This window comes from Notothenia rossii, assembly GCF_949606895.1.
Source record: "Notothenia rossii genome assembly, chromosome: 4".
NCBI lineage: Eukaryota > Metazoa > Chordata > Actinopteri > Perciformes > Nototheniidae > Notothenia > Notothenia rossii.
In genome coordinates this window covers 964422-978004 of record NC_136902.1, presented here as the reverse complement: position 1 = coordinate 978004, position 13583 = coordinate 964422, and the positions used below count along the sequence as shown (strand labels likewise).

Genomic DNA, 13583 nt, shown 5'->3' with positions numbered 1-13583 from the left:
TTTATAATAATAATAATAATAATAATAGTAATGATATATGTATATGTACAGAGTCACATTGATTAGGGGCATGCAACACATTTTATGTGTAAAATGATTTACACATAAATTAACACAACACGTGTTGTCCCTGATCACAACACATGTTCTTTCAATCCCTTCTAAGAGTGTATAGCACTTCAGTGGGTAGAGGAAATACAGCCAATGCGAGTGTTCATTTGCTCTGACTCCAGTGCAGCTCTGGAGAGTATAAACAACTTCTCTTCAGAATGTCGTCAGGATATTTTACATGAAATGTTACACATCATGTTTAGGTTAGTTCATCTGGAAATTGTTGTTCAATCTGTGTGGGTTCCAGCGCATGTGGGTATTAGAGGGAATGAAGTAGTGGATCAACTGGCAAAATGTGGTTTGAAAGCAAACCAGATTGATATTATGGTACCCATCGGTAGAGCAGAAGTCAAATCTTTTACAAAAGTGATTATCAAGAAACAATGGCAAAAACTATGGGACAGTAACACCAAAGGAAGACATCTATACCAGATACAAAGGGAAGTAGGAACAGGAAGCACGTGGGGGAGTAGTAGAAGAGAACAGAGCATTAACAGCAGGATAAAATTGCGACACTCTGGATTCAACTCATCACTGCATCTGATTGGAAAACATCCAAATGGCAATTGTGATTGTTGCCAACAACCAGAGACAATACATCATGTTTTTTTTAGCTACCCGGATTATAACAGACAAAGATTCATTCTGAAAACTGCACTGGAACAACTCAACGTCAAGGACATGGATTTCAAGTCAATATACGAAAGTAAATCAAGAAAAGAAGCAAACAAGCTGATCTTCAAATTCCTCAAAAGCACTGGTCTGAGGACAAGGATTTAATATGAACATGTAATAACTCAACAGTAGGTGGCGATATATGCTCCAAGTGGAAGCGATTCGCCATTAAAGAAGAAGAAGAAGAAGAAGAAGAAGAAGAAGAACAAGAAGAAGAACAAGAACAAGAACAAGAACAAGAAGAAGAAGAAGAAGAACAAGAAGAACAAGAAGAACAAGAAGAACAAGAACAAGAACAAGAACAAGAACAAGAACAAGAACAAGAACAAGAACAAGAACAAGAACAAGAACAAGAACAAGAACAAGAAGAAGAAGAAGAAGAAGAAGAAGAAGAAGAAGAAGAAGAAGAACAAGAACAAGAAGAAGAAGAAGAAGAAGAAGAAGAAGAAAGTTCTTTGCAATCCGCCAAAAACCGAGAGGAGAAGAAGGAGAAAATAAGAGGTGAGTGGATTAAATACCTGCAGAGATTTCATTAAGTGTATTTAAACCTCTTAGCTTACAGTTAATCACGAATCAGAAGTTATCTTATTCAACACAACAGCTATAATCTTGGAAGAAAGAAACTCACAAAAAAACTTTAAAATGTGCGACAAAAATAGTCTCAAACTATATTTAAATAAAGTCTAACAGCTAAAGTCTAACAGCTAAAGTCTAACAGCTACAGTCTAACAGCTAAAGTCTAACAGCTAACGGCTATCGGCTAACAGCTACAGTTATTATTCCAGTTCGGCTCTGGGGAGTAACAGTTGATTTGTAATGCTCAGCTGACTTTATGTTAGTTATTTATTACACCAGTTGTCTTTAAGACGGTTTGAGTTGTTGTGTTGGTGCTCTTTACCATAGATATGGTTTTAAATATATTCTAACTAGCTTATTAGCATCGCCATTCACCGCGACGTAGCTTTTTCCCCATTGAAATGAATGGGGTTCTTCAGTTAGCAGCTAACGCTAAGCTAAGCGACGGTTTAGCTCATTAGATAAATAGATATACTTTATTTAAATAATGATTTATCTTAAACTGGGAAATGAATGTGTCACAGCAGAAGTGTTTTCAGGCATTACACGAGTTAAACATATTTAAAAGATGCAATAAGATAATAAAAATGAAGCATTAGCAGCAAGTATACACACAGGACACATATCACTAGAGTATCTAAAGAATACACAATATACAGAAAATACTGTATACATGGAGTTCATTAAACAGTCTCACTAGTTAATGTTTGCTTTCTGTGTTAACTTAGTGATAGTTACACACAGATAGTGTTATAACCGTGGTTCAACCATCCATTAATGTCACTTTCTATTTGAATAAAGTCATTTTAATGAAATAAAAGTGAACAAACTGTGAGCTGTAAGTTAGAATGTAAGTTGCTACACAGATTATGATGAATTATATCTAAATATTTGTATTATATTAATAATGAAGCAGCTCTGTGGTCTTCATCAGGACAGCTGATGAGCAGCATGGAGGAGAAGAAAGAGACCCCTGGAGCTCAGGTCAGTTTGCACTTCATCACAATATATTCCTAATTCCAGTGTTTCCGCCAGACGGGCGTCTTGCCTTCATTTGACGCCCTTATTCAGCTCGGAACGCCCTATACAGACATAAATAAACCAGAGACTGTATTCTCCATGACACAGACAGTCTGTGGTTTGTACTTGTTTAACTTCTGTCTAGTTTCTGAACAGATATGAGGAGCTGTGAGCTCTGAGGGCTAACAGCTGACGACTGATGTTGGGTTTGTGGTTCACATTGTCACTACCCGATCTGCAGCCCTGCCCTATCTGCAGTGCGCATGTGCGAGATGGTCCGCCATATTTGACAACTCCATACGGCAACTCTAATAGGACATTTGACGTAGCTGGTCTCTTCAGTGGACCACTGCTGCTTGCTAAGTTTCTCCATCGTTGTGTACAAACTGGATAAAACGCCAGCTTTTTGTTGTTCAGGAGTTGATCCCGCCTCGACGTAAGCGTGAAGTATGTGGTGCTTTTGCTCTGGCCGGACAATTTGTTGGTGCTTGAAACGAACCGGATTCCTGAGCTAAGAGGCTGCTCCGCTGCGGTGTGAAGAGGAAAACCCGGTGCTTTTCAAGCTCCAGCTCCGAACCGGCCCTGAAACACCGTTGGTGTGAATGAGGTATATGTGAAGTAGATCTGAGGCCATGCAAGGAAAAACATCTTGGAATAATATGAAGGCAGCAGGAGGAGGATTTCAGAAGTTGAATAATGTCCTCTAGGTTTTTATCATTAATCTGATGGAACTGTGTCATGGTGTTTGAATTGATTTTAGGTGGACACAGAGACAACACATCTGCTGTACCTGATGCAGAGGCACTGACTGCTTGTCTGATTTTCTGAATGGGGGGGATACTGACACTGTGGGGTTTGTTAGTCTGTCGACGGTAGCAAACAAGGCACGTGCATTGTTTTTGGTAATGATGTCAGAGAAGAAAGACCGTCGTGCAATTTACAATTCCAAATGATAGCCAAGTCTCTCTTTATAGATTTCAAAGTGAACCTGGAGATTTGTTTTTCTCCACCTACGTTCAGCTTTTCGACACTCTCTTTTTTCTGCTCTCACGGTCATGGCCTTTCTCCATTGGGATCTTTTCTTGCCAGTCACTTCCTTTACCTTAGTTGGAGCAATGGCATCTATAACATTTTTTATTTATGAATTAAAATGATCTTCTAGCTCATTTACTGAGATGTTAGCAGGGGCAAGTGTGGAAGAAACATCCTGAGTAAACATTTCCCTAGTGTTTTCAGTTAAATATCGCTTTGTGGTTTCCTCTTTTTGAACATTTTTGTGAACAGAAATAGAGCTCTCAAAGGAATGAACAGAGAGCGCAACATCAGTCACCACAACCTCAGAGATATTCAGACCCTTTGAGATCATTAAGTCCAGAGTGTGCCCCTTATTGTGCGTGGGCTCCGTCACATGCTGAGTCAGTCCATTGAATTGATTTATTTAAAACAAGGGACAGTGTACATTAATCAACATATTAAAAACATGTCAAAGTACTCGAATTAGCCAAAAGGCTAGTTTTCATCGATAGTCCCTTTGCCAGATGGTGATTGACGTTTTGAGTGCTTGTTTACAAAGTGATTCCAGTGGTTTTAGAGCTGTAGAGTGTGCATTAGACCAGCTGATCAGACAGTAGTTGATGTGGGAGAGGACCATTGAGTGAAGGTATAGCTTAGCTGCTGCAGATGATAGGAAGTTTCTAATGTATCTGTAATTTGACAGATTGAACTTCACTTTATTGCAGAACTTTTTGATATGGGTTTTGAAATTGAGGTTTGTGTCAATATGTACTCCTAAGTACTTGTACTCCGAGACAACATGAAGGGTTTATTTTAAATAGCAGAGGTAAACAAAATGGCAGGCATGCAGCCTGGAACAAACAAAAGGGCCAAAAGGGCACAGGTTGACAAATAACCAAACAAAGGGAGGACTCTAACAAAAGGAGTCTACTTGCATACCAGGAAATAAACACTATTGCACTAAATAAGAAACTAAACAAAACCTCACTTTAAAAGTGGTACAACTAACATAAAGAATCTATACAAAAACACAGCTAAACTAAAGGCAACAGTCACAACATCCTAAGCTACTCTAAACTACCCTAACCTCTAACTAAGCTACTCTCGACACTACTAACACACAATATCACACGGAGATGGGCACACAAGTTTAACAGATCTGTCTAAGGACCAAGAAGCGAGAGGCGTCTGTCCCACATCACAGAGCCTCCAGAGTGATGATTGTCCCCACGCTTTGAAGTCATCTCCAGCAGGTGCGCGCCGGCTGTGCGCTGCCATTGGAGTGCGTCGGGCCCGGCGTGCTCCAATCACAATCCTCAGGGGGCGGACCAGGAGATGGCAGCCAATGACGTCAGGGCAATCGCACTGCTCATTTACATACAACATAGATTAACACAATAAAGACGACCCGGAAAGCAGCAGCCGTAACAATACTAAACAGGATTGGGCCCAATACAGAGCCCTGTGGTACTCCAGTTGACAAACATAGTGCACTAGACTTATGGTTCTCAATTTGAACACATTGGGAGCGGGATGAAAGATATGAATTAAAGAGGTTGGTGAATTCTATAGAAACATTTAAGTTGAGTATTTTTTGCAATAAGATGTTGTGATTAAAAGTGTCAAAAGCTTTCCGTAAGTCAAGGAACACGGCCCCCACAACCCCACCCCTGTCCATTGATGCCTTAACTTTCTCCACGAAGAAGCATGTCGCTGTTTCTGTTGAGTGATTAGCCCTGAATCCAAATTGCAGTGGAAAGGAGCTGTTGTTGAGATGATTGATGATTAGTTTGGCAATCCATTTCTCAAGTACCTTGGATACTATGGGTAAGATACTGATGGGCCTATAGTTGGATGTCATGAGAGGGTCCCCACCATAGTTATCAAGAACACAAAACAGTTATTTAGCCCCTCTGTCCTGGGGGTTGTCAACATGGATGTTAAAATCACCAACAATGACTAGACGGTCAAAGTCAAAACACACTATAGACAGCAGTTCAGTAAAGTCATCAAAAGAAGCTAAAAGAAGCTAAGAGCACAGCTGAACTCCCGCAGCCCTGGGGGGCCCCTACATTGGTTGTGATGGCAGATGACAGGGTTTGATCAAGTTGCTGGTGAGGAAAGCGGCATACCAGTAAATCAGGTATGGATGGTATGGATAAAGTATGTCTTGTGTCCCAATTTGTCCAATCAAAACAGGCTTTCAACTGTTACCTATGTTACGCCCAGATCTAGGGGAACCTAGGCGCAGCATAAAATGCACTTTTCCCACTCCCAAGAACACGGACGCCAAAACAGAGAAAGCGTTTGGTAAATGTATTTACCCAAAATTATTACACACTGGAGTAGCAAAGCCACAAAACAAAGAAAGCTTTTAACACAAAATCTTACCTATCAAATGAGAAAAATAAACGTACAAAAATCTTACCTACTCTAATGCAAAAAACCGGAGAAAACGAATTATCCAGAAGGAAAAAAGAAAGGGTTTTGCATTCCTAAGCAAAATAAATAAAGCGTGTCTAACAAAGACAGGTTTAGTAGCTTTTCTCACAACACGGGAGAAAGGACCGGCATACGGTATAACTAAGCAATCAGTGTAACAGGACAGACATCGAAGCGCAGATGTGTGTTGGGAGTAGGAGAAGTCTAGTCGGAGAGAGGCCGAGGAACTGCACGGCTGCAGTTAAATATCCTCTCTTCTTCAGGTGGACCAATCAGCAGGTTGAAGGTAGCTAATCAGTTTAACGGGCACCACCTGTTGCACACACACACACACACACACACACACACACACACACACACACACACACACACACACACACACACTCATAGACACAGGAGGGAAAAATGTCCACACACATGACCTAACGACCCAGGGTCGTAACACCTACTTTCATTTGTCCATGTCCTTATTACTTTCTTTTCTGGTTGACTTCCCTTCAGTTTGGTCTTATACACCGGTATCATATTCACAACATTATGATCAGAGTTCAGTATTGGTGGTCTGTATTTAGACACATAGGCTCCTTTATCATTAACAAAGCATTTGTCCAGGATATTGTCTTTCCTGCTGTGATCACTAACATACTGTTGGAACCCAGGTAACACAGTCTCCAGGCGACATTGCTTCATGTCCCCGAGCACTATTGCCGGTGCATCGGGGTGGCTGAGTTGCAGTTCTTGAACACAGTGTCCTCTGCCGCTGGGAGGCACGTAAACAACAAACAGTAAAATACACCCAAATACTCTAGGCAGATAAAAGGGTCTTAACGTCATGCTGAGAATTTCTACGTTGGGATTGCAGGTTTTACATTTGACTGAGTATGATCATCACCACAGATCATTAATATACACACAAATACCGCCTCCTCTGGTTTTTCCCGAATTCTCATCCCTGTCTGCTCGCACAAGGGTGAATCCGGGTACTTCAAAGAGAGATTCAGGAATCGTAGATCGTAGCCAACTTTCCGTGAAACATAATAAAGAGGCCTCGAGAAATTCATGACAGTACCTTGTGTATGTCCTTAGTGTGTCCACGTTGTTGTGAGCGCAGGTTTGTGAGAATGATGGATGGAAGTGGTGGCCGGCTGAATCTCCGCCGTATTCTGAGCGCCTCCCCTCCTTCCTCGTCTCTTTTTCCTGGTGTTTCTAAGCGGCTCCCGAGGGATTTCATCCAATAATGAAGAGCACAGATGGCTTGGTGTATTCGTAGGAGGCCGATCGCATTGTAGCCCTAGCATAGCCTCGCGGCTGCAGCAGCGTAGAGGCCGGGGCTCCTCGCCATACCTGTTCGTGCTGTCACTCAGGTGTGTCTTGGAAAGTTGAATGGCCAGACATGGTCTGCAGAAGGCAAATGTAATCCACAGGATCAAAAGCATGGTCTCTCAAAATGACGTTTCATACAGACACGACAAAGTTTAGACAATAATTAGACAAAAAAACACAAAACACAAGAGGAACGGAGCATACCGAGACTCGCAGTGACAGGATGCCGTCTCCCTCTGTCTCCTGTATACCAGAGGTGGGAGTAAGTCATACATGTGCAAGTCTCAAGTTACTGGGGTGAGAGTCAAGCAAGTCAAGTTCTACGAAATCCTGATGAATAACCCCAGTTTCTGCATTTAAATCAGTTAAAAGACAGTGGTTATGAAACTAGAGGTTTATTTTCAACATTAACAACAATGGAGAGAGGGGCTCTGAAATCATAAAACAGGTGTGTGTGTGTGTGTGTGTGTGTGTGTGTGTGGTTAGCTGTTCTAATGAAGGTAAGCACAGTGAAGGCACAGCTCTTTGCAGCTGGTGCTGCTCTTCTCAGATTCTGCTGAGTTACACGTTACTGCCTCCTGGTGCTGCAGAGACTTCATGAAGTGAAGGAGGTTTTCCTTCTATGAAACAGCTGTGGGCAGCAGATACTGTGAGAGTCACAGACATGAATACATAGGTCAAGGCAGACTGGTTCACAGACTCTCCTGTTTTGCCGATCCGGTGCTTGAACAAATATATCTCAAATAATGAAAAAAAAAGTAAAGTCCTTTCGAGTCATCTGTCTCAAGCCTAAGTCAATTCTCAAGTCATGAATAACAAGTCAAAGTCAAGTCGAGTCTTTTATCAATGTTAGTCAAGCAATTCTCAAGTCAAATAATATGCGAGTCATGTGACTCGAGTCAAGTCATGTGACTCGAGTCCCCCACCTCTGGTATATACTTAGGTTAGAATATTGCTGTATTACTGTATCAAATATAATACAAATATAATAAACACAAACAGTTGATAAGTAGTATTTTGTTAACTCAAGGTTAATATTAAGTGAGTTTTTATTGTGTTAACTTGTGTATTTATGCTTTTTAGATTGACTTTCTCTCTTTCTCTGTCCGTCTGTTCTAGAAACCGAAAGGAAGAAAGAGACGTCACAGCTGTCAGCAATGTGACAAATCCTTCACAACATCTGGACATTTAAAGCGCCACCTGCGTATTCACACGGGAGAAAAACCGTACAGCTGTGAAGAGTGTGGGACAACTTTCACTCAATCAGGTGCTCTCAAATCACATCAACGTATTCATACTGGAGAAAAACCGTACTGGTGTGTAGAGTGTGGGAAAACGTTCACTACATCAGGTGCTCTCAAATCACATCAACGTATTCATACTGGAGAAAAACCTTACAGCTGTGAAGAGTGTGGGAAAACTTTCACTAAATCAAGTGCTCTAGAATCACATCAACGTATTCATACTGGAGAAAGACCTTACAGCTGTGAAGAGTGTGGGAAAACTTTCACTAAATCAAGTGCTCTAGAATCACATCAACGTATTCATACTGGAGAAAAACCGTACTGGTGTGAAGAGTGTGGGAAAACGTTCACTACATCAAGTAATCTCAAATCACATCACCGTATTCACACTGGAGAGAAACCGTACTGGTGTGAAGAGTGTGGGAAAACGTTCACTACATCAGGTGCTCTCAAAACACATCTTCGTGTTCACTAGGGATGTAACGATATATCGCGGTATCGCGGTAAATAAACTTCCCAATAACGTCGTGAGACTGACAAAATCTACCGCGATTTTAAAAAAAAACTTCTTTTTAAAAAAAAACTTTTAAAACTTTTTTTTTTTTTAAACCTTTATTTGACCAGGTGGTCCCATTGAGATCATCGATCTCTTTTTCAAGAGAGACCTGTCCTACATGGCAGCAAGTAGGTTACAACATGAAAATAAAACAACAGATAACACAAAAGGACATCGTATTTACAGGGCTACATTTACACACCTAGAGACATTGACAAGTACCAACCATATATTTATATCTCGCCCTGTCAATAAGCCTGGCGTTAGACTTTTTTGCTGTCCGTCATTTTGACAGACAGGATCGTAAAATATCCGTCATAATCCCTTATTACCCGTCGGGTCTGAATGCTCGTGAACTGTCAACCGGGGGGGGGGGGACCTCGCGGGACGCGCACAGCGTGAAGCAAAACCTCCCAGACATGTATTGATCTGTACGGCAAAGTACGGTTTGGGAACTATATCATTTCCTTTTGGAGGGCATGCATAACACGGCATAACACCAGAGCCTCGCTGCGGGGAAACGTTGGCGCTGTTCGTTCTAATCTGTCAAAATGACAGACTGCTTTCAGATTTTTCCGTCATTGTTAAATAAAATATTCGGTTAACGCGACCACTGGTGTCCCAGCAACATCAGTACCAAGCGAGAGAGTTGTTTCCAGAGCAGGGGATATTGTAAATGCCCAAACACCCCAGCTTATAAATACCTGGAAATGTGGACATCCTCATATTCCTAAAAACCTGTCTGATGATGCTGAGTGAGTGACTAGTGAGTTTGAGTTGAGTTACTTGAAAAACTAAAGTGAAACTTGATTTATTTTATTGCAGGGTCTGATTATTAAATGTCCTTGTTTATTTGTGAGATGCAGTGGCATAAAGAAAATGCTTACTTTGTTTGGTAGTACTAGTAGGTACAAAAACACTGGTTTTCTTGTTCCAGTCTGTTACTGTCACTTTGTTTTTGACACTTTAAAATACTGCTATCCTACAAAAAGGCTGTAAAAATCAGATTTATTATGTAATAAAGAAACATTTTCCGAGTAAAAAAATGTTTTATTGAAAAAAAAATGTATGAATTTTTTTTTCTTTCCTTTATTATTCAATATCGTGATAAATACCGTACCGTGGACTTGTTATCGCGAGATTATCGTACCGTGAGTTTTTGGTATCGTTACATCCCTAGTGTTCACACACGAGAAAAACCATAGTGGTTTTAACTACGGATGTCCCGATCACCTTTTTTTGCTCCCGATCCGATTCCGATCATTTGATTTTGACAATTTGCCGATACCGATTTTTCCCGATCCGATCTTTATGCAATGCATTAAGACAAAAAAAAGAAAAAAAGCATTCAAGTTGTCCTTAAGGTTATTTTTTTACTTAAATTGGATATTCTATCCAACATGGATATAGCTTCTTTTTTTCACAGCAGCATTGGATCAGTGCAGTTGTGCAAGTTTGGATCAAAACAAAATAAAGCTTTCAGTACTCGTTAGCTTACTGCTACAATTAGACACTGCGCCCACTCTGTTGCCAGATTTGAGAGAAATAAGCAGGTCTATGAAAACAAGCCCCAAAGAAGCAACACATATATGATGTGTAATTTGAAACCAAAACTAAGGTCTCAGGATGACTTTAAGACTTGAACATGGTCATTTTTTTTTTGTAACATTGAATACAACATTTAAAAAAAAGTATTTAAAAAAAAAAAAAGAAAAAAAATCCCGATCCCCGATTTTTCTCCCAATTCCGATCTTTTGAAAATCACGTGATCGGCTCCGATCCCCGATCACGTGATCGGATCGGGACATCTCTAGTTTTAACCTCTTAAACCCGGCCCCCCCGATAACGGGGGGAAAAACGCGTCACTGCAGGAGACAGCGTCCGGGGACTTCTTAATATTTAAAAACCTGTGAATGTGTTATACTCAAATAACGGAAAAAACTCAGCTACCTGACGATATGAGCCATTTTTACCGAAACAAAACACAAGTCTCACAAGAAGCGCTAGCATTAGTCCTTAGTGAAAACAGGCTGATGCTACTTCCGGTGCTAACTAGCAAAAACGGTATTTAAAACTTACTATGTTCTGCACAAACTACATATCTTCTGAAAGCTGATACTCCACAGATTATTTTGATATAAGTATCATCACTGTAGGACACGAACTCACTGAGCTAGCAGCCAGAACAGAGCAAGAAAACAAGTGTTCTAAACCATAACATTAATTATGTCTTACCGTTGCTGTTTTGTGATCAAAAGTCGTGTTCAAGGGAATAAAAACGCTGCTCAAGGTTAATCCAATGTCTCTTAGTCACTTTAGAATTGTTCCTGATAATCCATCATTACATTCATGGCCGCAGAGTAGGTATAACGTTTTGCAGTCCGGGGCTCAGGCTGTCTCATGTGCTGTTTACGCAAGCCTCTCTCTCCTTGACGTAAGTGTTTAGCGAGATTGACTAACTCGAACAGAGAACAGAGAAAACAGAGTCAACAGCAGGCAACAGAACATCATATAAGAAGGACATGGATTTATTTGCTTTTAGGACTTATTCGAGCAAATAATGGCTCCCAGAAAGAGGCTGTATCAGCTTGAAGACGCCGTGGAAATGGTGTTCGCTGACTCTCCGTCAGAAGATGAGGATGTACTTTGGCCTCAATCAGACCCTGATTATGAACTTCAGGAAAGGTATGTGCTCTCTCTGTTTGTATTTATTGTGTATTTGGTGTAATCTATAGTAATTCCACACTCGCAAAATACAAAATGGACGCCGCTTTGTTGTTGTAGCGTTATCGTTCCGTGAGAAACTAAAACAATGGGAACATCGTGTTGGTGAACGTATAAATAGATTAATTGTATTTCGTGACTATAACAAGGCAGTATATAAATAAAGCTGTATTGTATATCAGTCTATATATATATATGTATGCTGTCATTTCACACACGCTAAATGGAGGAATTATTTCTGATTTGAGTTACATTTTAGAAAGAATAATCCAGTGAAGTAATCAAAGTAATTGTTTTTTCCACATTTCTTTTCACAGTGATGAAGACGAGTATCAAATGGCTTCTGGATCCCAGCCATCAACATCTGCCTCATCCGAGCTACGACGTGCATCAGATCAGCATACAGTTGCCCCAGAGCCATCAACATCTGCCTCATCCGAGCTACGACGTGCATCAGATCAGCATACAGTTGCCCCAGAGCCATCAACATCTGCCTCATCCGAGCTACGACGTGCATCAGATCAGCATACAGTTGCCCCAGAGCCATCAACATCTGCCTCATCCGAGCTACGACGTGCATCAGATCAGCATACAGTTGCCCCAGAGCCATCAACATCTGCCTCATCCGAGCTACGACGTGCATCAGATCAGCATACAGTTGCCCCAGAGCCATCAACATCTGCCTCATCCGAGCTACGACGTGCATCAGATCAGCATACAGTTGCCCCAGAGCCATCAACATCTGCCTCATCCGAGCTACGACGTGCATCAGATCAGCATACAGTTGCCCCAGAGCCATCAACATCCAAGCTACGCCGCCGGACGTCTGCACCAGTACTAACTCAGCCTCCCTCTGCATCTTCTGATTCAGTGGACAGACTGTCTGGAGGAAAGTGAAACGGGCTGGTGTGTGGCAGACTAAGATTGTTACCGCTCCTGACGCTGTGGTGGACTACAACAGAAGCATGGGCTGCGTGGATGTGTCCGATGCTTTGATTGGGTGCTACAGCGTTCACCACAAAACCATGAAGTGGTACAAGACTTGTTTTTACCATTTTCTGGACATTGCAGTGGTGAACAGCTTCCTTCTCCACAAGGAGCTGCACAAGATGAGGGGTGACCCCGGCAGGACGAAGCCACACACCCAGAAGTCCTTCAGGGAGCAGCTTGCTGCAGACATGAGGGGTGAAGTCCCTGCAGCACCACCCCCCCCCCCCCCCCCCCCCCCCATCATCACTCGTATGCATTCCCAAGTATTATGGGGAAGATGCCACTGCGCTCAGGAGGTGCTCTGATGCTGGCAACAAAACGGTGAAGACCTATCGACTGCACTAAGTGGCTGGTGCCTCAATTCAAAAACACTAAACACATTCAGGTCGTGTACATTTTTTATTTTTTGCCAGTGTTTGCAAAAAAAATGCTTGTGGCGTTATTTCGGTTTTAGTGTAGTTTTTTAGTGTTATTTTTTTAAATAAATCTGCTCCTGTTGGAGACAAATGTATTTTATGTTTCTTAATTTTTATTGTGTAAGTAAACCTTCCTAGAAGTGTTAGTCGGGTGATAAACATGTAAGGACTGTGGCAAAGTCCACACACAGACACCATTTACATTAAAAAAAGAAATGTAATTTTTTTTAAAATATAAAAACACTTATATTTGGATTGAATGATTACCTAAAGTGATAATTCAATTATTTTTACAGTATGGTTCCTGAAAAAGGTCAAATGGTATCCAAATGTGCCCAAAGGTCGCCTGGACTTCTTTTTGCTAAACCTCTCTAAAAAGGTCAAATTTAACTTGTTTTGCCTCAATCTTGATACAGGGTACTTATTATATGTTATACTTTGGATTCCTAAAGCTTTTAGTCTGTCAAGGGTGGTTTTCACTATACAGGGTGT

The 13583-nt window shown here is 41.2% G+C and overlaps 1 protein-coding gene across 1 annotated transcript; it reads left to right on the top strand.

Moving 5' to 3' along the window:
• The first annotated feature begins 1107 nt into the window (after positions 1-1107).
• Positions 1108-13186, top strand: LOC307036047 (uncharacterized protein). The gene is made up of 4 exons (XM_079676028.1): positions 1108-1287; positions 2297-2346; positions 8281-8848; positions 12003-13186. Exons 2-4 carry the CDS (start codon positions 2305-2307, stop codon positions 12524-12526), a joined length of 1134 nt encoding a protein of 377 aa, XP_079532154.1. The 5' UTR covers positions 1108-1287; positions 2297-2304; the 3' UTR covers positions 12527-13186.
• Positions 13187-13583: the final 397 nt, after the last annotated feature.

Bases quoted from the DNA above. Each gene is read 5' to 3' on its own strand.
- LOC307036047 (XM_079676028.1), top strand. From the start codon at position 2,305: ATGAGCAGCATGGAGGAGAAGAAAGAGACCCCTGGAGCTCAG. The intron at 2,347-8,280 runs GTCAGTTTGCAC...CGTCTGTTCTAG, and splicing joins AAGAGACCCCTGGAGCTCAG to AAACCGAAAGGAAGAAAGAG. The intron at 8,849-12,002 runs GTGCTCTCAAAA...TTCTTTTCACAG, and splicing joins GAAAACGTTCACTACATCAG to TGATGAAGACGAGTATCAAA.